Source organism: Gymnogyps californianus, chromosome 11, assembly GCF_018139145.2.
Source record: "Gymnogyps californianus isolate 813 chromosome 11, ASM1813914v2, whole genome shotgun sequence".
Taxonomy (NCBI): domain Eukaryota; kingdom Metazoa; phylum Chordata; class Aves; order Accipitriformes; family Cathartidae; genus Gymnogyps; species Gymnogyps californianus.
This window is the reverse complement of record NC_059481.1, coordinates 13366238-13390941: the sequence shown is the minus strand read 5'-3', so window position 1 is coordinate 13390941 and position 24704 is coordinate 13366238. Positions and strand designations below refer to the sequence as shown.

At 42.4% G+C, this 24704-nt stretch overlaps 1 protein-coding gene across 1 annotated transcript in view; it reads left to right on the top strand.

Annotated features, from left to right (window-relative positions):
- HOMER2 (homer scaffold protein 2) overlaps positions 1-24704 on the top strand; it is a 60239-nt gene that overhangs the window by 17262 nt on the left and 18273 nt on the right. Inside the window, exon 2 of the mRNA XM_050903111.1 lies at positions 7331-7487. Coding sequence (XP_050759068.1) covers positions 7331-7487 — 157 coding nt within the window. The remainder of the gene's footprint in view (positions 1-7330; positions 7488-24704) is intronic.

Sequence of the window (24704 nt, the reverse complement as noted above, 5' to 3'; positions counted from 1 at the left end):
CTGGAACTATTATGTTTCCTACAAATGCAAGAAGCACTTTTGCTAAATATGTTCTGTCTGTTGAAATAATAATGCCTGTAAAAGAAGGGAGCTAAAAAGATGGATTTTTTGCATGAATTTCATATATTTCTGCAGGTGAGTTGATATCAAATCTAGTATAAAGTGGGCACCAGAGAATCATGACTGTGGTTATTTGAACGAGTTGCACAACCTTGCCCTCAATTAGCGCTGCTGCCGGATTCAGCACTTCTTTTCAACCTCATTGCGAGGAGATCGGTCTGCCTACAAAATAGGAATTTCAGCAGCTGAAAGACTGAAAGGAAGGACTCGTTTTCTTTTTTTTTTTTTTAGGGACGGTGTAATTTCTGTCCTACTAATCTGGGTTTTTCAGAAGTTGTTCCCTGTATCCTTGTATGTACCCACGGTTCCACCCTGCAGCAGGGAACACCACCCAGGAGCGCAGGGCTTGGCTAGCAGAGTACCGGCAAATGCAGTTTAAGGGGTGCCTGCGTATTTTTTTTTTTTACAGAGAGAAAAAAGAAGAGCAAAAACTGAGTGCAGTTGTCCCCCTGCTAGCCCAGCCTATCGCTCTGGGCCAGTTCTCCCATCCCTTGTGTACAACAGATATTAAGGCCTCCGTCTTCTCTCTGCGCTCACCCTTCCTGCCCTGTATTGCTCAGCGTTGCTTCTCCATCCTTCCAAGTAATTTTTGCTACGGAAATACCTGCGTGAGGAGGACTGTTTGCATTGCAGGACAAATGGGAGCTGCCCAGGTCTGTGGAGCCAAGCAGCTCTGGGCAGACCCGCATCCAGCCACCAGTGCTTGGCTGCAGGTGGGTGGTTTGCAGGGCTGGCATCTTGTCCCGCCTTCCTCTACATCGTGTAGGAGCAGTTGTTAAAACCACCAGTAGCTTCTCTCTGGTCTGTAAAGACTGTTAATTTTTGCAATAGTCTCTTTTGTTGAGTGGTGAATATTCAGCTGTTGATTTAGCCTTTTAAATTCATGTAGTCAAAAACTTCCCTGAGTGGAAGATCTGGTGTAAAACTGCCCTGCAATGATAGCGATAGCAAAGCTACAGAGAGGAAATGAGGAGATTTAGTTTTATTTCCAGGCTTGCTACTGGCTCTGTTATCCTGGGATGCCATCTCACTCTCGATGGCTGTTTCCTCAGGTGTAAAATGGAGCCATTACCCACCTGCTTGCTTAATGCTACAAGTTTTGCGCCCTTGCAAGTTGAAACAGGCTCTTCACTTCTGCTGGTTGTGCACGCTGGCAGCCGGCACCAGAACCTGCCTGTCACAGCTGATGAGATCTGAATTACCTGGGTTAATTAGCATATGCCAATTTGGGAAGGGAGCAAGCTGCTTGCTTTCGTAATGCCAGTTTGCTGCTACCACATCTGTAAAATGTGCAGGTTTAGCATTTGCCTCTCCCCAGCTCTGCGTATTGCCCATGCTGACTGGGCCCAGCCTGCCGTCCTGGTCCCTGACCCCAGGCATGAACTGGGCAGTGATGGACGTTGAGATTACAGTATCTCAGGGAATTGGGCTGAGACAGCTGAATTTGCTTTGTTTGTGGTGAGTGTAAGGGGGATACACTTGTCTTGACTGGAGCGCGTGTGGTGAGGCGAGGAGGGGTCCTCCGACTTCATCCTTGGTCATCATTAAGAAGCTAATTTGTGTGGTTTCTGCTTCCTGAAAAGGTTTGATCCAAGATGGCATGAGCCTTCAATATGTAGAGGTAACAGGCTGGAGGATAGCGGACTCTCTCTTTTGCTTTGAGCAAAGATTAATTTTGTGTATAAACTGCAACTGATGTGCTAATTACCACATGCGACACCATGAAGTGTTAACTTCTCCCCACAGCAGTTACGTCCTGCATCAGAGGTCTGCCTTTACTTGGATTTTGATGTTTTGGGGAGAGGGTTTGGTTTTTTTTTTTTTCAAGTTTGAGATGTGCATGTATGAACAAGCAAGTAGTGTTACGGGTAGATGAAACAGTGTTTTTAGGGGTAATTTTTAGCCATCATTACTTGCCTGGACTTTCATCAAGATGAGTATTTCAAGTAGGAGAAAAATCTCCATCCATGAACTCAGGGGCCATCATGCAACAGTAAATTCTAGAAAGGCAAGGCAGCAGCAGCCTGGCAGGACAGCTGTGCACCCCAAGGCATGGGGACCCCCGGTGCTGGCACTGCTGCCGGCTGAAGGGGGACATTTGGTGACTTGTGGGGTTTTGGAGGAGTGACTGGAGAGCTTGCTGCTCTCAAGGGGCAAGAAATATTTATTCAGTTTTGTTTGGGACTGAAGACACGAATTTGCCTCACTAGTGTGCTCTTAGCCTTTGGAGCTGTGCATGCATTTTTGAGAAGTCAGAGGCACAGGTAATGCTCGGTGGCTTTGGGAACTGGCGTCATTACCGTCCCACTTCCGCACAGCGTTGAGGGCAGCTGTCAGGCGGCCTGCTGGGAGAGCCGTGTGTGCGCAGCTGGCCGCGCCTGGGGAGGGGTGGTGTGGGAACAGTACTCCTCTTTCTAGCAAGGTTGCTTGCTTATTTTTGAATTACCATAAATAAATACAAATGGCGCTCCAAACTACATAATATGTGAAAATATACATAAAAGATTAGTTCTTTTTGTTGCACTGTCAGGCAGTAGTAGCAATGCTCAATCCAAATACCTATTGACACCAAGTTTATCATGTTGCATTTAGCAAATAAAATTTTTTGTATCATGACCAGTGATGAGGGATATGTCACAATGTAGGATTTTGCATTCATGCCTACTCTTCTTTCTTGAAAGATCCTCATTATCTAATACTTGTTATAGCAAATCACTGCAGATCTGCTGGCACTGTCAGGTGGTATAAACCTCAGCGTGTGCATGATGCTGGCCTGTAGCAGGAAGCACCATGTTCCAAAAACTCTATGCTGACACGCTGTCTGCAGGCATGTGCATCCTCCACCAAATGGTAGCTATATGAGGACATGTTCTTTTAAAAAATACATTTATTCCAATTGGTAAATTAGGCAGTTCATGCAAAGCTGTCTAGTATTAGTGTGGGGAGAGCACAAATAATCCTGTCCTGTAAACTAGGAATCTTTATCCCAGAAATTTTATGTGATCTGTTAATGAAAGTTTTAGCAAAATGTGCAAGTAGTGGTTTTGCCTCTGGTGGAGTACCAGAGCTTCTGTCACAAATACATTTGATGTTCCAGATCCTACAACAAGTAAAGGAGCTGCTTTGTTCTATTTACTGCGTGGTCAGCGCATCCACCCGATGTGCACTGGACACTTTGCACATTTCAAAGAATGTGGGTGCTGGTCCCACAGACACCTGCATGAGTCACTATGTTGTATTTACTACCAAAAAAGATTGCTGCAATACAGAAGTGTCACATCATCAGCACCTTGTTTGGAGCCGGAGCAGGCTCCACGTGGCCCCGCGCATGGCTGGGGTCCAGGGGCAGGGGCTCTCCCAGATACCAGCCTGCCACCCGGCCAGGGCTCGCTGTGCCGTGGCTCCATCAGCCGCCAATATCCCACAGCCTTTACAGTGCTGGCTGCCAGTCAGCAAAGGCTCTTTACAGCTGAAGTGATTTAAATCACTGGTTGTGCTCGTGATTCAAATGATAAACAAGGAATTTTGAATTAAATAATTTGAACTTTTCCTAAGTGAGAGCTCATTCCCGTTGATCAGGAAGAGTAATATAAAACACATGGCTTGCAGCTAGTCACACACTTGTAAAATTTGGCATGGTTGTATGTTAACCAGAAAGTGATACTGTAATCTCATATGGCTGTGGATGCAGTTAGTTAGCTCCAGAGTCTTTTTTTTTTTTTGCTTTTTAAATTCTTCAGAAAAGGTTTGTGACTTATTTCTACATTAATGGAGAATGATTGGTTTTTTTACTTGAGATTTGTCTCATATGACACAAGGATGGAAATTAAAAGTCAACTAAAATGCATAAAACCATGACTTGAAAATTGCAATCATATTTATAAAACATGCTGGCCATATTTAATAATAAAAAAAGCTTATCAAAGTGCATTTTCTGTCTTAATCTGCATTATTAAACAAAGAACTATTAGCTATAATTTAGGTCTCCATTTGCTACTTTTCAAGCAGCTTTACTCTAAACAGTGGATGTTACGGTCAAATTGATTTTTAAACAGATTTTTTTTTTTTTTAAGAGTATTTAATCAATCATTAACAACTTTGGTTAAAATTCATGAGATTTTAAACATTCATAAATTCTCCTTGTCTTCTGATTTATGAGTCCGCAGCCTGGCTGGCAGTGCCACTGCTCCCTGCCTCCCTGGGCAAACTGGCAGTCTCACGTAACGACCAGCTCACAGGGGCTCAAACGACACAGGATGTGCTGCAGGAATTTCAAGTTAGCATTGCTGTTGTTTTAAGCATAAAACTTGATAAATTCTGATGAAATTAAAAGGAGAGGAACCCTGGAAAACGAAGTCATTCCTCTATCAGTAAAGTGCTTTCTTGAATGTCAAAAGTTGCAAGTGAGTAATGCAGAATAATCCTTCTCAATTTGGAGCTCTGTAAGGCTGTGGTAAGTGTTTTAAAAGTGTCTAATTCAGCGTTTTGTTTGAAAATTGAGTGCCACAGTTTTATAGTTGCCTGTGTGTGCTTCACTGGTCAAAGGAGTTTGGGATGCAATGAAGGAGGATATTTCCCCCCATTATAAAGCTGCACCACTGGAGTTTGTCAACACTGTTGGCTTTGCTGACCTGCCGTGGTGTGAGGAAAATTATGGTGGCACCGGCTCCCAGTGCCAGTGGTGTCGGCTCATGGGCCCTGCTGATGGGTTTGGGCTTCTTGGGGTGACAGCTGAGCACAGACCTGCGGGTGGATTCAGCAGCAGGGAGTGCGGCAGGGCAGGCACGGCCGCAGAAATGCATCTTCTTTTCTTAATTATTATGAGCCAACACTGGGAAATCCCAGTGTTGATAGATGGCTATTTCAAGCCCTGAGCTTCATTATCCATTAATTTATCCACTTGGATGCATGTACATAGCTCCTGTTGACAACAGTAGCTGCTACAAGACTCCTCAAAAAATGGGGATGGATAGTTTTTCCCTTCATTCTTTTATTATCTCCAAATCTACTTTATATGCTTACTGCTCCTGCTGCAGAGAAGCCAGACATAGTTTTAACAGTGTTTTCTGATATTGTTAAGATGAGTTAACAGAGTTAAAGTTGTTTGTGAAATAGGTTTGCGTGGAGGAAACTTCTGAAAATTTAGGCTGCAATATATAGGTCATGTTACCATTAGCAAAAACAATTATTAGTAGAATCCACTAAAAATATAGAGCTAAGTAAAAGGTGAAATAAATTCAAAATTATTCTTCACTCAGGGAAAGTACATATTTTTAGAATAAAAGAGTAAGCAGCTTGGGGGAAACTTCCCTTCCCTGCATTCCTTATTGCAAACAAATTCCACGACCTTCGTGGGCGTTACGCTGCTAATCCTGTGTAATGAATGATGGAAATATTTAAAAAATGTTATGGAGACCTGCCCCTTCTTTCCTCCCAGCTGAGGACAGCGTCGATTTTAGCGTGCAAAATGAGTCAGGTTCAGTGAGTTACTGAAAAGGAAGAGCTGAAGCAAATGCTACTCTTTCACAGCTGTAACATGACAGTCCCATTGTAATTTCAATTTATTTCATATAAGTATTTTACAGGGTTCAGCACAGCTGTCCATCCAGAAAGCTGCATGGCAGCCCCTGCAAAAATGTAAAACTTTGCATATGTCTTGCAAGGAGAAAGCCATTGTTTCATTTTCTCCCTCCTGAGGCCTTGCTGGGCTTTGCAAGCTCACTCCATCTTTCTTGAACTAATTCTACACTTAAATCGCTTCATCTGTTTGATATTCATAAATTTACTCCCGTCAATTTTAATTTAACTGCAATGGTCAAGATCATGTGTGATGTTTGATACAGTTCCTACATAGAGCACCTGAAGTTGTTCTGTTCTAAAAATGCACGGGTGGATATACAAGGAGCTGAAGATTATAGAAATCTTAATAAAAACATAATAGAAGAGAATTATTTATATGAATAGGAAAGAATAACATATGAGAGAGAGAGATCTCTCTGGCCTTTCACCTACCTCTTTTCAATTGCTTTGTGCAAAATTCAGCCTGGCAGCCTTTTCACTTTCCATGTGGTAAACATTTTGGGGTGGTAAGTCCATAGTAGTACAATTGTTTTTGAATCCTGTCATAATTCTGTCAAGTGTAAATATTCATGATATAATATTTTATATGTGATAAGAATATATTGAGCGGTACACTTAATATAGACCGTTATATACTGTAGCTTTTAAGAACTAAAAGCATAAAAATGTATATAAAAGCACAGTAGAGCTTGATTTGCAGTTCACTTCGACTTCTAAACTTGGATTAAAGGTATAGTTGGAAGTGAATTTAGTTTTATGGCCTTTAAGTGAGTCTTAATTCTGATCTTCAACCTAGATGTCTTTGTGTGTATCACATTTTGTTCTTTTGGTCCTGCATCTTCTCTGCTTTTATATGTGATTTGCATTGTCATGTGTTGAAGGTAAAACAAAACCCCTCCACTGCGTACACAATTTTCTTGATGAGAAAAAGCATCCGAGGAGGGCTGGTGTTTAGGAACAGGGTGTCAGGGGCAGTATATCATCCACTGAGAGCTGAACTGAAAGGCAATATATATCAACCCAGGGTTTTGGTTGTGGTTTTTTCCCCCTCACTCCCCAGGATGATTGACTGTTCTTGCATCTGATGAAATTTTCATGCACATCCACAGAACAGTGGGATTCTAAGGATAGAGATTAATATTTCAGTAATTATGCTGTGCCTGTAGGTCACTGGAGTCCTTGGTGCATCCACAGAGGAACCCTGGCTGTAGGTAGCGGTTCAGAGGAATGCACAGCAGGAGGAAATCCAGCTGGGGGGGGGCTTGTTGTTGCTTTTGGCAAAATATGTGGATGGGGAAAGAAAGAATGCATGTGAGTGTCCTTTCCTGGAAATAAGTATTTTGAGGAGAAGGCGGGTACTGAGTTAGTATAACATGGGGAGAAAAAAGCCAATTGCTTCCTGGGTTACAGCAGTAACTTTAGGGCACTGAATGTCACTTAGCGATGCCAAGGAGATGTACCCAAGGCTGGATCATGGCTCAGCAGTGTCACTGCTCTGCCTTTTCACTTGGGGGATTGCCAGGTGCTCTCTGTCTTGTGCTTTCAACATGCCTAGTCAAGGCTGGGCTTCTGGGACATTTCATCTTCCGCAGACTCATGCATCCATTTCTCCTGTCCCTCCCTATTCTAGAGAACAGCCCATCTTCACCACCAGAGCCCATGTCTTCCAAATTGACCCCAGCACGAAGAAGAACTGGGTTCCCGCAAGCAAGCAGGCTGTAACTGTTTCCTACTTCTATGACAGCACGAGAAACAGCTATCGGATTATCAGTGTGGATGGAGCCAAGGTAGGAGGCTGATGGTACCCTGGCGTGTTTACTGTGTGGAGAGGATCGTGACTGTCAGCCCTGGCTGAAGATAGACATAGATGGGTTACATTAAGCACTTAAGTTCATAAATACTCACTTTTTTTATATAATCCATTATGGACACTTGTAGTGATAATTGGAAAAACACAGGGCACCTTAAAAGTGATTTTGCCAAACTTAATTGGTTTTATCTCTGACTAGTTTGACTTCACGATCTTAATGAGCCAAGAGCTTTAAGTGTCCAAATTGAATCTGTAGCACAGTATCTAAAACCACCACCTGTATTAGGTAGATAAGGCTGAGGCCTTTTTGGTGAAAAAATGTTCTTTTTCAAGGGAATGAGGAGACAGATATGTGCAGACTAGAGCTTTTAATGTAAATGCCAACTGCATATTCACTTTTGCCTGGTTGAACTGTTTACAGGTTAGCACTTAATTTTCTTCAGCTTTTGCACTGGCGTTCATCAGCCTTAGGTGACAAATTAGGCATGAAGAGTTCCCCCCCCTCCCCCCCTTCTTGTCTTATTTTGTTTTGCATTACCAGATAGCATGCTGAAGTATTTCCTGTAAGAATCCCAGTTAGTCGGATTGATAGAGTTTCTCAGACAACTGTTTTTATTACATACTAGATTTATCCCTCTGATTAGTCCCTCCAAAGTAACTTGTAAGGTGACCGCTTTCCCCTAGCAGACCCCAGTCAGAGGTGTAAGTTAAAACATTTCACTCATGTACAAAAATCATCAGTCATTTCTGCCAAAGCACGAACCACAGGGTAAAGAGACAAGTTTACAGCCTGTTTATCTGTGTTCCTGTTTGGATGAGGATGTTAAAATATCACTGTCCTGGGAGAGAGAGATCACAGAAGTCATCCCTTAATAAAGCTTTTCTATTTGTCATGCCTGTTTCACATACTTGTTTTTCCAAACATCTCCTGTGCTATATTTGGTTATATATTGGCTTATAAATCAGCCATACTGCCTGCTTAAATTGATGGTAGTGTTTCATTGACATCGGTACAGCATTAATATATCACCATCATTACGCTGTTTGTGCCGGTGGGTTCATTTCCAGAAACGCCAGCTAACCGCCCCGGCTGCCTCGGTTTGCAGTCAGCAGACACAACCCCTGCAACTTGCTGGGGAAAGCTGAGCCCCCCAAAATTTGCTTACGCCCCATGGATACTCCTGCTCGGGCGAAGTTGGTGCTGGTGGTAGTGGGCTGTTGGCTTTACAAACGCAGGCGAGTGTGAGTTCCAAGCCAAAACTGCTGTACTCGCAGCAGTGGGTTGCTTGATTTGTGGATGTGCATGCATGCATTAAGACCAATTAATGAAAAAAAGTAATTACTGTATGTGGCAGGGGAAAGCTGCAGGAGCAGTGTATGCCCACAGCCAGAGGTCCTGCCCAGAACTGCAAAGCGTGTGCTGAGAACAAGATGGGCATCCAAGCTTTGCTTTGTAATCTGCCCAAAAGACATTCAGAAGGAACCAACCCCCTGTTTTAGCATGTCCCAGAAGAAGGTGAGCTTTCCACGATTAAAATTCTCCCCCGGGGCTTCCCGAGCAAGAATCAATTGCTGGCCACATGAATTATTCCTCTTGTATTGAACCTTTGCTGGTTAAGGAACAGGTCGAAAAGAGATGCTGCCTTCACGCTCGCCTCTAGAGAGTCCCCAGTTACCCTGCCTGTCCATTTTAAGAGTACTGATTTGGAAAAAGAAGGGTGTTTATACCCAAATAAGTTAAAAGTTGCTTTTCTCCTGCAAAAAGTATTGTTTAATGTTCTGACCTACTTTTCTAGCCAAAAATGAAACTGGGTAGGCCTGTGAGGAAGAATACAGACAGCATCGGTTGGTGTTGTCCTGCTTTCTGTACATCTCTCATATTAGAATAAAGTCTTCTGTGTGTTGGCAAATACCAGATGGATTAACATCATGGTATCACTGCGGGCAGAAGTTATCTCTGTTTTAAAGACAAAAAAGCTGAAGCTCAAGTAAATTAAGGGACTTGGCCCTAGAAGGAAGGTGGTGACAAAGGTCGTGTGTCTCTTACAACCCTCCATCCTTGTCTGAACTGCAAAGGGGCTGTTCTAACGCTTTATTTTAGACAAACATATACGATGCACATTGGCTTGCAGAGAAATCTCACTTAAATCCAACTTGTATGCAGCTGTTGAATTAATTTGGGGTTTTTTTTTACCTCATGTTGACATTACATAGTAACAATAAAAATATTTTAAAGTGATCAAGAATACAGGGTACTTCACTTAAACATTGTTCATTACCCGGTTGCATAAGCTTTATTTGACTTTTAGCATTCAACGTATCACTCTGGGCAGCGTGTTGAATTGCAAGTATGCGGAGTAGCATAGGGCTGCTGAAACCCGTTAGTGCTGCTGTCGTGCAGAACATGGGGCAGGCTGCGTAGTGTCAACCTGATGAGTACTTAGTTTCCTCCTGATGCACCACCGATGGGCTGTGATTCTCGCAGGAGTGGCTTCCTCAGGCTGCTGCTGCTGTCCCTGAAGGTCTGGACCCTCTGCAGTCCCCTGTCCTTCAGCCCCATCCTCTCTTCTCCCAGCAGGTGTAGCCTGTCCCCTTTTCGTTCCTGGCAGGTCCCTGTCCCTCGTCCCCAAACCCCCAGGGCGCAGGAGGGTGAGGAGGGGTGCCGCAGGGCAGAGGGGAGCGGGAGGATTTAGGAGTGGGCTGAAGGGGGGGATTAAGGGAACCGCTGAGCCCATGTGTTTGAAGGCGTAAATATTGGGAACTCATTTTGTGAGCATGGCTGGCAGAGGGGCCCAGGAGTTGCTTGGCTCTGCTGCCAGGCACTGTAGGATGCTGCTTTCAGGTCCTTACCATTTGCCAGGTGGTGGGGAAGGACAGAAGGGCCTGGCTGGTACATGCAGAGGTGGTGAAGACAGACATTGCAGCAAAGAGGAAAATGGGACAGAAAGGGAGTAGGGTAAAGGTAGGGAGCAGAGAAGTCAAGGGAGCTTAACTCTTCCCTTGCAGAGGGATATACAAGAGGTTCATGCTGAAAACCAGGAGTCCGATACAATGGAGGGCAGCCAGGCGAGAGTGTACACCTTCCAGATGCCAGGTTTCTTCCAAATCCTCCCAGCCCAATGACAAAAAAACCCACTGAAATGCCTGGGGAGTCAAGCACTGAAAAGTGGAGACCCTAGATTCAAAACAGCTTGTACGACTTTAATTCCTCATGTTTGCGAAGCTAGAAGAGAACAGGTATTGTAATTCCTGCATCTTCCACAGAAAAACAGGTACTGTGGACAGTAGCTTACAATTTATACCAAAAGATTTCACAAATACCATACAAGTATGCACTGGATGATCTTAACCAAGATACCATTACCAAACAAGGGAATAGATTAGTATATCTTCTTTTAATTACATTATAATTGACTTGTATGTTGTCGAGAAAGTAATTTCATCGTGATGTTTTAAGAAGTTTCTAGCCAGAGGCTGTTTAAACTGCACATAATGAATGCTGGAGGAAATGATACAGTAAAATGCAAGGGCACACACTGATTCAGAGTTAATGAGGCAGCCAAGAGACTTCACCATATGAAAGTGTCCAGTGTTGTGGGCAAAAGTCAGCCCTGTTGAAAAATGACAAAATACAGTGATGATACAGGGAGAACATGAACTCATAAGTGCCTGATTGCTGTGTAGTGTGTGGGGAAAGCCACACACAGGGCTCCTCATTAAAAGTGACCTACATTATTTTGCCTTTTGGAGGTGAAAAGGAAGTTTGAAAACATGAAAATTACTCAGATCAATATCCTCCGTCCTCCTCTGGAATAATGCATGGTAGTGCCCTGGTTGGTGGGTTTGTTTATTTTTTATAAATTGGAAATATGTGTTATCTAAACAATACAGACAAGGAGGAAAGGATGAGAAACTTGTTTCTGTATAGAATTTGAGAAGGAAATATAATCTCTCAGAAACAAGCTTCTGTCCTCATTTTCAAATGTTCGGATGTTGTATTTCTACAGAACCTGTGATTGCAACAGCATCATTTTTATTTTTTGAGAAATAAGTTGTTAACAAGGAACATAAAGCTATCTTAAAAATTAATAGCCAGCAATAAAGTGTATAGTGAGACATTCTGAGACGGCAGCCGCAAAGAAAAGTGACGCAGCAAGAGTCATCTCAGTTGTCAGTCCTAAGTTGTGTCTGTGAGGTGCTTAAACAGATGACTAGAAAAAATTAAAATCAGGGTTAAAAAGATGAATAGATTGCAAGAGTAATTTTGGTAAATACATGATACAGAAACAAAGACTTTGTGTTTCAGAGAAAAAAAAAAAATTGTTGGCTGACACTCAGTCCCAGTTACTAGATCATTTAAAAGAATTTATTACCTAACAATTACCTTGCATATTGAAGATCAGCAGCTAAGCTGGGCATAAGCGTGTCAAAGTATTGAAGAGAGAACCAGAAAAACTGCTGTGCTGGGAAAGCAAAATCAGTGGGTCTATTTCTGAAGTAAATTGCAATTAGTAAGAATAAGAATATGGGCCTAGTTTTGCCAGTCAATATTCGGATGACGTTCCCCAAAGTGAATACAGTACGCTATATAGTATGATGAAGCTGTTTGATTAAGTGGCGTATATGCCCTTATAATGGGTTCTATCAGTGAGTGTCGCAGCAAGAACGGACAGTATGATTTCCAGAGCAGAATGGAGCTGGCAGGGACGGAGCCCCAGCAGCATGTGGTAGCAGATATTTAGGGAGGTAAGAAGGGGTGATATGTAAATCTGCTAATATTTGGTGTATTTCTGGCTTTCTCAGTTCCTGTACCAGTCCTAATTGCTACCTGACTTAATAGCTGCCCACCTCTTTATGACCACGCTTTTTTTGTTCTCACGATTGGAGGCAGGCGTCCTCGGTGCACGGAGAGGAAATTCAGAGTTCTTCCAGTGCTGTGTTCAGAGACTCAAAACAAATAATTTTCTTTGCCCATGGAAATGGAATTATTTTAAGACATAGTTGTTAAAAATATCCTAGAGTATTTTGCCAAAAGGTGACTCTCAGATTCAGGAAGCTTTCCTTTCACAGGAAAAAAATTGCAGGGTATGGTAGCACGGATGAAATTCCTTCATCTGGCTAGTCCTTTATGTTCTTTTTTTTCTTTCATTGACGTCAATTCAGCCATTGAACCAATAGCAACTCTTTCTCAGGAAAAACCTACCAAGTAGTTTAGATATTACAAAATTTTTGGCACTGAATTAAAAAAGGCTTCTGGCAATGTGTGCCTCGCCGGGGGCCTGCGTTGGTGTGGCAGCATTTAACTATGCCTCTAAGACCTCATGGATCTGTTTTGCGATAACATGTAGCAGAAACAATGACATCGCCTTCCCCCTTGGCATTCAGAGTATCAGTGTGTGTTCTCCTGAACTCGTGCTCGATGAATTAGGTGATGTGCCGTGTTTTAAATTTTTTAAATACCTAAATTTTTTTAAATACCTAAGTTTTTTAACTACCTAAATTTTCAGGTTTAATAATTTTGTAGTGAAATGATCAGAGGATGTTTTACAGCCTTGGGTAGCCAAAGATAAAGGGATGTAAAAGTACATGAAAAGTGACCTTACAAAGTGGTGTGTTTGCCTTTTCTTTTATGTATATAAAGTGTGTGTATATATAGTATAGAGAAATCCTGAATTAAATGCTATGATTTTGAAAGATGTGAGTGAGCATATATGTGTGTTTTGTCAAAGGGACGGAAATTCTTTTATTTCCAGTTTTGCCTGCCCTAGTTTTATTTATGGCCATCACTTGTCAGGAGTGCTGTGTGCATCCCGGAGGAGCGCGGCGCTGCTGGGGTCCGAGCCGGCTGCCCTGTGCCTGCTGAAATGCCGAGAGGCCCCGCTCCTCACCCTGAAGATTATTTTGCTGATAAAGTCCAGCGCTGGCAGGACTATGATTTCCAGAGAGCCCCTGCTGGTAAAATCTGGTTAAATTAGCAGAAAATTGTTTTTATTCCAGCTTCTCAAAGCTTTTTTCACCACTGGGTAACTGAGATGGATATTTCTTTTTTTTCAAAACTTTTTCTGCCGTGCTCTTTTTTGCCCTTCACGCCGTTTCTTCCAGGCTAGGTGGGAAATCTGTTCTTTTCTGGTTGTCCCAGAAAGAGTGCCAGCCATCAAACAAGGGTGTGGGGGGAGCGTGAGCTCAATATTACTCATACTTCTGACACTGAGAGCCAACACAAAAAGGACCTTTCATGAAAAAGGCAGTGTGTGACACTTGTTACTGTTTGAAGAGCCCGAACATATCCCAGCTTAAGGGTGGTGCCACATTAGGGTAAGCCTGTGGAAGGGTGGCCAGGTCTTGACCTCTGAAAATCTGAATTGACTGATCCAGTATTCCTGCATTCTTGTCCATACCTGTCCACAAAAGAAACCTTCATATGCTATAAGAAAAGATTTCTGGTACTGGTCTGGCTGAGTATTGTAATGCAGAAATTTGAGCATATTTAGTGGCCTTCATCATCTTTTTATCATAATATGTTAAATATTTTGTGAACTGTTGGAGCTAATTTCAACATGATTATTAGCACTGGAGGTGATACTGGAGCCATAAAAGAGTAGTTCCAACAAATGGAAGTAATTAAGCCCCCACATAAAAGGAAGAACATCTTTTGAAATACAAAAACATGGTATAAAATGTAATTTTAATGCATAATCCTGTCTTCCAGTGTGCATAGTTTGTGTGTGTGTTATAATAAACATCTCATTGCTTTTATGCTAGCGAGATGACTATTAAGTAAAAACATTAGTTGTGGTTTTATGGTTTTTATATATACATCATATAATAGATAAGTACTTTACTGTTGAGACAGAGCAACTATAATAATATCAGCATGTATATACTGTGAATCCATACTAGAGCCTTTAAAATAATTTGATGCCATTTAATCACTCTCATCAGATGAGTTTGCTTTGTAAGGCAGCTGTAGCGTGGACTTTTCCCAGTTCAGATTTCCCAGCCCGTGCTGGAGAACGATGCTCGACTGCTGGAGACATATTCTAGTACCAATTGTGCTAAACAAAGTACTTTGTAAAAGATGCCTGAAGAGTCTCTAGCTGCTTTTTGCAGTCCCTTTTGGGCTTGTTGTTGCTGTAAATAGTGAAGCTGGATCGGGCTGCTCTCTGAGAGGCAGCTGCTCCTTTCGTAGAGAAGTTCTCCTTCATGTTGTATGATGAGCAGATTAAGAGCAGGAGAACATCTGTCTTGCCCTGAGTCATAGCACACCAGCCTAACCTAATCTGGAACCGGTTTCTCACTCAGGCGGTGAAACAGCTTGCACTAAATAATTAATATTTTTAATAGCTATTTCCTGATTTCATTTAAAGATGTTAAGAGTTGTGGTGACAACTCTGTAAGATACAACTTCCAGATTTTTTAGCATCACTTTGAATGATTCAGGGGGAACTCTCAATTTAAGGAAAACTTGCCATCGTGGTGGCACTTGCCTGGTGCCTCCTAGGCAGAGGTTGCTGCTCCAGTGAAGGCTGGGGTGCCGGTGCCGGGTCAGCAGCAGCCCTGCAGCTGGGGTGCGGGTGTAGCAGCAGGAGGGTGTCTGCATGGGGTGGCGGATCGGGCACCTCAAAGGTGCAGGGTGTGCCCAAAGTGTTACGCTCCAAAGGGGTCCTGTGGAGACCTAAATCGTTCAGCCTGTGGAGTATCAAAGAGAAGTGTGAGTGTTGGGGTTAATGGAAGTTGAAGCAGGACAGATGCAAATAGAAAATGAAATGCACATTTTAAAACGAGGATCAGTATCTATGTGGGGTGAGCACACTGAGGTGTGCACTGGATCCTTCTGCTACATAGACTAGGACTTCACATTCTTCTCAAAGACATCTTTGAAATAAGAGTGAATGAAATTAAGGAAAATAACAGTCCCCGATGTTCTTAAAATATTTGTGTTGTCTATGTTTGTGGTGTACTTGGTTTGACTAAAGTTACTTGAGTTTTTGTTTCTCTCTAGACATTAAAATAATTTGAGAACGTTTTCTTTGGAATTTGGTGATGAAGAAATACAGCATAAAGGAGAAGCAGAGCTGTCAGCCAAGGATGAGACTACCCACTTGCATCATCCTTTATTTGCTTAAGGTGATATCAAGCATTCAGAAATTCAGGCTGAGGGGAGGTGTAGGATTTAATAATTGGGTGGATAGTACATTGCCTGGAGTTGTGTCTGCAGGAGAGTTTCCAACAGTTGCCAAGACTGGTTTAGATAGGTAGAGCTAGTAACATTGGGTGCGCTTGTGTGGACAGGTCCTTGAGTGTTCAGAGGATAAAAAAAAAAATACTGTTAGGACTTAACTGCAATGGTAGTTTCAGAATTGCTAATACTGATGGAGATGAGCTGGGAATGGAAGGAAAAATTAAAAATGTTTGCACAAACAAGAGCTGGGGTTCTCAGGTGAAAGAGAGCTTGTCAAAAGCTGAGAAATGGAGCAAAGTAAATGCCAGGAAATATGGTGGGTCCCTTGAGACTGCATCAACCAGAAATCATGATCATCTGCTAAGGATGTGTTTTGGTTTAAAAAAAATAAAATTCTAGAGCTGTAGAACTCATATCACTTAAATGTTTCTCTATTAATCTCTTTCCAAGTTATTAACTTTGAAATGTGAAAAATCCCCTGTTCATTGTCTGGATTATTTCTGGAAGTAAATCTTTCTGAAGCCGGTTAGTAAGCTTAGGAGAAAAGATAACAAAGTGCTGGCAACAGCTGTATCCTTGACAGAAGAACAGAAGCACATCTGCCACTGTTCGATCCTATCTGGCTCCTTTTTCTGCTTGTATGTACAGTGCGTGCGTGTGTCACTGGCTCTGGAAAGACCACACACAGCTAAATCAACTGAATCCAGGAGACTGCAGAAACCTTTTCAGAAATGCAATTTTAAAAAGGGGAAAAAAAAAAAAAAAGGAAAAGATAAAATTCCATGCTAGAGGATTTCTTGCTGCAAAGCTCAGCAACAAGTAGGGAAACTGGTCTGAGTAGATTTTTCCTTTTCAAAACCTCTCCATAAGATTTCTCGGAAAAGCTCTGTAAAAGAAAGTGTTTCAGCACGTAACTGCCTCACACAGAGTTGTTTCTGATCACCAGACTGGAGTATGAATGTGGCATCTGAACTTGCCAGAGAGGTTAATTAAATCATGTGATGTTATTGTAAAGAAACCTGGAATCAAGCAAAGGATGCCTGGTTTAGGTCATGGTCCTTGAACTTAGCAAAGCTTTTGAAGAATCTTGAACAAATTTTTGGTGAAAATAATCCGTGCCTGTAGTTAGGTGAAAATTGAGAAAAAATTCAAGGTTTTTACTAACATCATCAACACAGGCACAACATGGTAGAGTTTACAGATGCTTTCCCTCATCTTTTTGGTTTCATTAGCTGATCAAAGCAAAACCTGTGGGATGAGACTGAAATAGGCAAATTTATGGTATAGATGGTAAAAACTTCCATACCTGCTCACCTGCCTCCGGGGAGCGCAGTGGTGCTCAGCTTGCTTGCGGGTTTTGCATTGTGCCACCTTTTTCTTCCAAAAGAAACTATAAGGGGGCTGAGGAATCTTGTGCCCAAAGGTGAACTAAGCACATGCGCAATCCCCTTGAGCTTTCCACAGCTTCCTCCCAGAGTATTAGGGACTTCCATCAAGAATTGCAATAAATGCAGCACTGGTTAGCTGTTGGTTTCCTAATCTGGGATTTTTACTCCCTCTTTTTTTAAGCTCAGCTACTGAAAGTAATAAAGAATAATTCCTATAAGCTGTGCTTTATGAAACTCTAAGGATTGCTTGTCCACTGAAACAGCTATATAAATTATTTGTTCCCTTCTCCGCCCCCGCTGTAGTGCCAGAGGTATCTAATACTTGGAAATCCCTATTTGGAGAGCTAATGTATCAGACATGCTAATCAAGACATGCCAGATGGAGTTTATAAATAAACTACCCTGCATTGTGTATTCTTAAAATTTAAGCATCAAACATAATTCAAGGCAATGTTTTCCTAGTTTTACAAAAAAACCCCCGAACATCCCTTCTTTCTTGATTCTGGATTGTGAAGTCGCATCCAATGGCACAGCGGTTGTTAGATGGAAAATGAGGAATAGTATAAATGACTGTCAACCATTAAATACTAGCTGAAGTCCAAAGCTGATTCTCCCTGAGGAGTGAACAAGATGATCACATGAGCCCCAGCTAACCTCCATCTAGTTTTATTTTTTAACAGCAAAATAAGGGATGTGGCATTTCTGAGGACGCAGAAGGACTGGTATTTTATATTATCTCATAGATACCTTGTATCTTCAGTTACGCTAGTGTATTGCTCCTAAGTGTTGCTGGAGCTAGTTGCCCTTGATTGTCATCTAACAGTGACCACTTCGAGGTGCTTTAGAAGATGCCAAGTAGATCCTGTCATCTCCTAAAACTAATGTAGCTGTCCTTCTTGGCCATTCCTCATGCCAAGGGACAGTTTTTCCAGATTTTAGAGAGGAAACAGTAAGCTATCCTGTTGCTGACCACTCCCTGGGGTGTATAAGTTGTTAAAGAGTAGAGGAGTCTTTAATGATGCCACGTGGCCGTGCCATTTCTGACCTCTGCAAAGGGACCTTCAGGCTTAAGTGAAGCTGTTGTCATACACCTTGAAGGATGCAGAAAATGATCAGTGCTTAAATGATTCATATGGGGATGTGGTTATACTCTACACAAAGACTATATGCTTTTATTAAATCCTCCAAAGCATGAATGTGATATAACTATGGGGGTTTTTTTAATTGTATCTAATTGTAGATAACGCAACCTTCTCCCTCACCCCAATTTTAGTCACTAGGAAAAAATAGAGTCTCCACTGTATTCTTCTCTCTGTCTCTGATAAGTTAGAAATCTTATTTCTCATGTGAAAATAACACACAAGCATCCTGGTTTATATATTTTGTAAAATGTTGCATGAAATTCCTGGGTAACAATTTGTTCCAGTGTAGAGGGTTTGAAAATCCTTGCTGTAGATTTTCTTCATGAAACAGCTGCTGGTGCTTTGAATCGTGTGGGTGGGTGGATGTGTGTGCTGTGCCTAAAAGGAAGAAAAATTCTAGTCAGATGTCAAAGCAAAAATAGGAGATTTTAGAGATTTAGACTGGGTGGAGGAGGTGGGAAGCCAACTCTGCAGAGATGTTAATTACCTTGGGAAGAAAGAGAGCACAATGGAGTAGGTGTAGCAGGAGATTTAGTTAATAGAATTCACATAATCATGAACCCACTTTCGTTGCATTTAGACAGGTTCTCAGTGAGGGCTTTACAACAGAAATATTTTACCAGAGGAAAAACAGTTATTAGTCTTTTTATTGGAGGAGGGGGCTATTTTTACATCTCTTTTCATGAAGGAGGACAAGAACTGTATGGGTTTTGTTTGATTTGTTGGCTTTTGGGGTTAAAAATGAACCTTATCATTCATTGAATTATCCTGGGGACGCAAGGTGATGCAAGATAAAAAAGAAAGCTATGTGCAACTGTAGGAATGGCCCTTTTCCCCATAAAGCAAGCAGCAGCGGCAGCGTGTGAGATCCTTTATCCATAAAAGGTGAGTCTCCCCTCTGGAGAGGGAGCTCAGGTCAGGAGGTAAATGCTTCGGACTGCAGCAAGTCCTCTGCAGCTTGCAAGGCATCCTGGCATCTTCCCCTTTGCAGAGTGCAGATGAATCACTGTGGTTCCCGTTCCACTCCCGCCTCCCGCAGAAATACATGATGTAGGTATGGAAGCTTTTGGAGTCCACTGATGGGTGAAATAGCTACTGTCCTGGTTAACTGTGTAGAACAGAAACTCTTGAAAAGCAGTGGCTGGCCAGGCTTACTAGCACTGTAGGGATAAAACGATGGGTAACCAGAGCAAGAGTCTGGTACTAGATGTCCTGCCAACTGTTGCCTACCCTGTGCTCTGCCCCACCTGTCATGCACAAACAATGGAGCGGAGCAGGAGGAACAGCAAAATGGAGAAACCCAATGCTGCTCTTATCGTATGTTTACAGTGCTCCCCATCTAATTAATCCATACCCTCAGCCTGTCCCAGGTAAAGCACAGTGTACGTGTCAGGTGCAGCAGATAAAGCAAAGCTAGAACAAGTGCCGTTGCTACTTTCAGTTTTCTGAGGCTTTTTTTTTTTTTTTTTAGGACCTTCTACAAAGGCTTAGCAGGAAGGGTGGGGAGAAAGATTTGATCACATCTGCTGGCCCTGATTTGTAAAACAACTATAATTAATCCTCCTGCATTACAGGTTCACTGTTTTGGCCAAAGGCTGTTCTTTCTTTCATCCCCAAGTTCTTACACTGCCGTGAGCATGTCTTTGTGCTGCTCCTGCTTTACTCTGTTAGGTGGCCTCAGCAACGGACTCTCTTTTTTCCATTTAATAGCACTGTCTTGTTTAACAATGTGTGTGTGTGTGCTGGCTGTGTAGGACTAGAAATGAGATGATCGGTTTATCACCAGTGACATATTGGTGAAAAGATGTTACATCTAAGTCTAGAAGCTCTCAGCAGAGGTAGGAAGGATGGTAGATAGCAAAGGATAGTGCAAATCATGGTAACGTAGGTGGGTTAATTCCACAAGGGAGTTGCTCAACATTTGGGATAGAGGGAGAATTTCTCTGCAAATCCATCCCTGTCTCCTCATCTTCACATCCAGTGTCACAAGCCTTTCTGATTCACGTTGACTTGATGAGCTGGAAGAACCTGCTGAGCCTGTGATAGCTGTGGCCAGAGGATTAGCAGCTTCTTTCCCTCTTCAGTTCTGTTTTTAGAGTGGGATGTATCTTTACTGAAGATTAGCAGCCTGATGGGTTGGGGAAATTAAATTTCACAAGGGCTGCAAACTGGAAAGCACATATTCAGAGGTGTGAAAATGAAATGGGGAGTTTTAATGTAGTGACTTCTTAATGAGTAGATCCTATGGCCTCGAGCCTTGGGGCTTTTCTGGAGGTGAGGTTACTTCAGAGTAACAGGTGATGTGAATTTAAAGGGGAAATTCCAGAATAATTCCTAATCTGGCACTCTTGTCACAGAATAAGGGGCTCTTTTCTGATTTAATTTAACGCAGTTCCAAAATATATTGTCTAATATATTCATTAGCTATTTCATAGCTGTTATTTCGGTCTTTTCCCAGGTAGAGAAGCTTGTGACAGGGCTGGCTGAATTGGCTCATTGTCCCCTTTGGTGGGTGTCTCCTCAGAGGGAGTGTCCTGGCCGATTCCTGCCGGTGCGTTGGCCCTCCTCTTCGGGGCTGTGCCAGTGGCTCTGCCAAATGCCTACTGCGATCGCTGCCTTCCTCCCTTTGGAGCTGAGCTTGCTCTTGTCTCTGCTTTTCCCACTTGTGAATCTGGGAAGCCGGGGCCGATGTGACCAGGGCGTACGCTGTGAGACAAGCTGGCAAACCCCCGTGTGCTGCCCCAGCTCCACTCCCTCTGTACTCCAGCCAGCCGACATGCTTGTTCACCTTACATTAATGAAATGGTGACTTGGGAAAATGTATTTTCAGGAGCCGTATCAGCTTTTCCCCTTTAGTGCGCTGTTGTGATACGGGGAGTGTGGGAGAGGAACCCTTTAAATACTTGAAGCATCCCCTGAAAGAAATGGCAGCTGTATATGTGGGCACTGGTCATATATTACGAGCAGCGTGAGCTGCCAATACAGTTTTTTTCCTTCTGCGCACTCAGGTCGTCTTGTGACCTCTCCCTGCTTGATTTATTTGGCAGTTTCTCTCCATGGGAAGGCAGTGGGATGGGTGTGTTACAGCCTATGAATGTTCTGCTCTACGCCAGCTTATTTGCATTCACTTTTACCTGATGAATATAGCCGGTGTGTTTCTAAATGTCTGGAGTAATTTCTGGTTGATGGAGCGCTACCTTGTACTGTGAACATTCTGTGTCATCATCAAATAAAAATTTAGATCTGTCAGGATTGTTTTTCTCCCAAAGGAAGTGAAATTAGTATGAGATTTTGCTTGGCTTATGCGGATGTATCAGGGATGTTTGCCATCTGATACGTTTGCATGTAGATGAGAGCAAAGGCAGATTTTTTTTTTTTTTTTTAACTGCATGTAGACAAATCAGCAAGTATGATGAATGAGTTTATTATTCTGTAAGGTGCTTATTATATTATGCTCTTCTTTGCCTTTGTCTTTAGGGAGAACTCTTTAACCGCTTCAGGGATTGATTGCATTTGACTAGAGAGTAGTTTGTCTTTTGAATCCATTATCTTGGATGAAAGTCCGCAAGTTTATTCCATTTTCTGATGCAGCTGGAATTGCACGCTGTGTGTGTGGTACGAATAAGGACCAAAGGCAAAGTTATTTCGTAAGAGGCCATTTGAATTGATGAGTGGCCTTTACTTCTAGAATTATAATACTGGATTGCAGGTAGGGGTGGAAGACAGCCCGCGAGCTCATCCTGCCTGCAGCAGCTTTCAAATAACGCCCTTTCCCTTCTGCACCCTTCCTCTCAGCGCCTTCTTCCTTTGAAACTTGAAAATTCTGGCTCATCCTTTAATGAAACAAGAAAATTTTCCCAGTTTGGTTGAACTTACCTGTTGTGGTGGCCACAAATGCTTCCCCTGCCTTCTGGCCTGGCTGGAGACCTTCTGCCCGGGAGAGGGAGGAGTGGTGGGGAGTACTTTCCTTCTGGTCTCACGTAGCCAAGGGTGAGCCACCTTTGGGAGGGAGGATAGGCTGGGTTACCTGGCAGGAGCGCTTGCAAGCCTTGCTTTTCATTGTTCTTTGAAATCATAACACCCTTTCTTTCTCCTAAACACAACCAACATGATTGTTCCCTGGCCAATGTAGCGTCTCTGCTCTGAAATGATGACCAGATTTACCTGGGAATTGAATGTACAGGCTGATGCTCCCAAAGTTTAATGTTACGGCGTCTTCGTGCGAGCATGACAAGGCAATGGGGTGAGGATGGGGAGGAAGACCGGGTGGATAAGTGCGATGTACCCGCAGCATCCAGCTCCTCTGAACTGTTTCCATGAGTTCTAATTTAATCTCCTAAGCTTCTACTTAGGTTTTCACTTCTCTGTAGGAACGCAGCATTTCTGAAGTGCCTGACTGACAGAGGAGGATTTAAGGAAAAAAAGGTACAGCCGGCTTCCAGGCAGTTTCACTAATTGCAGCTTATTATAAATTTAACAGATGAACTGTCAGTTTCATGAAGGTGTGTGATCACCACAACCCTTTCTTGGATTCTGCGCTGGCTATAGAAAAAATTAACCTCTAAGGTGCTAAGCTAATGTAGTGCATTTCATTGCTCAATAAGGTGTTCCTTGGTTTACAATTTGTAGGCTTCATTATTCCTTTTATCATGTCTTTGATAATATTGGACTGTGGTCTAAAAGATATCTTTGGTGTGTTTTTTTTATATATTTGTATTTAGTCAATGATTATTGTAGGAGGTATGGAAGAATTTTATTCTTCTCAGAGTCTGCTTCCAGTGAGTGAAGCTTTTGCCTTTCAATAAAACAGGTCATTTTATTAGTTTTTCCCCACAGATGTCTAATTTGATAGGCACAGTAGGACTGAAATAACACTTTTTATCACTTGAAATTTCTGGGTATTTCATAGCTTCTAAAATAAATTCTGTGACTTGAAAAGCTAAACATTTGTAAGTAGTTCATCTGTCTGATGTAAAATTCTTAAAGAAGAAATATACATGTCGCGCTTTCCTTAAAGTTTTTGGAAAGCATCCTGATTTTTCTGGGTTGGTGGTAGCTTTTCCTCCTGTTCTTGTGACTCTCTCTCATGCAATCCTCATATCACCATACTCCCTTTGCATTGTCAAAACCCTACATCAAGTCTTTGATTTTCTTTTAATTTAAATCTCTGAAATTGCACTTAGATTTTATATTGGCTGCATTTCTGTTGTGTGACTTAGCCGGAGGAGAGCACGTCTGGGCAGCTTTGCTTATACCTCTGCCTGTCAACCAGCCATTCAAAAAGATGTTTTGACCCTGAAAGCTGATGTCTGTATGGTGTGTGTTGGCCAGCGCTGGTTGCAGAGTCACCTCTCCCCTTTCTTGCCCTGTTTATTCCCATGCAAAAAACAATTTCAGGCGTACCAGCCACCTGGCCCTCCTCTGGTTTGATCCTTTTGGTGAAACTTTCAGTGGTAGGAAATGGCAGAAAATCGTATGTTTACTTGAAAATGGTGATGCAAAAAGAGGGAAACACTGAGGCTGAGCAATTTCTAAGAAAGCAAATAAAAGCATCAGCACAGAGGTCAGAAGTTAGGGAGGGGACAGAGGCAAGTAAAGATCTTTCTCTGGTAAATTTAATTCACACTTTTTGCTAAATGTAAATGATAGCTTAGGAAAGAATCTGCTTGGAATACATAGTAAATGATGTTGCCAGGATACTTCCTGATCATGTTAATTAAACTGTCCCACAGATTTGGCTTAATTACTGCATAATTTGCATAGTGGAAATGATGGTACGCATTACTAAAGAAAGCTCCTATTCTGTTAGCAGAAAGAACACCGTACATGAATTAATTTCCAGGGGAAGAAGTCTCTAGACTCATATAATGATGTATCTTGAAAATAAAGTTAAGATTTTTGATAATGAACTGGCATATATCTCATTCATTTTTGCAAGATTACATTTTATGCTTGTTCCACTAAGTTCCTTAGAGACCTCATCCCAACAGCCTTCCTCTTGTTGGCTATTTCTTTAATTACAAGAACCACTGTTGCTTTCAAGGTTGCTGGTGGTGAAGCAGATATTAGTTAACTTGTGTGAAGTGGCAAAATATTTGTCTTGAGGCCCACATTTGGTACTGCATGTGTGTTGTTGGTGATGCACTTCACCACCCTCCCAAGTTAAACTCACTATTAAGCTATCAGTTTCTCCTTGTCTTGTTTTTTGTTGTTCGGGGTTTTTTTAATTTCTGACGTGTCTCTGGCATCCTACTTGTGGAGGCCCGAGGCAAAATAGAGGAATGCAGAAATATCTCTTTGCTCTTCCAGTCTGAGGGCAGGTGTTGCTGGTGGACACCGTGCTCAGAGGCCTCGGGCCATCCCGGGTGCCTGGCGGGGCGGTGGGAGTAGCCGTGTGCCTTTGTAATGCTGAAAAAAGAGGATTTTGCATCTGCATTTCTGCCAGGGTAATTTTATGCTCCTGTCCCTGCTGCTGCTTTGAG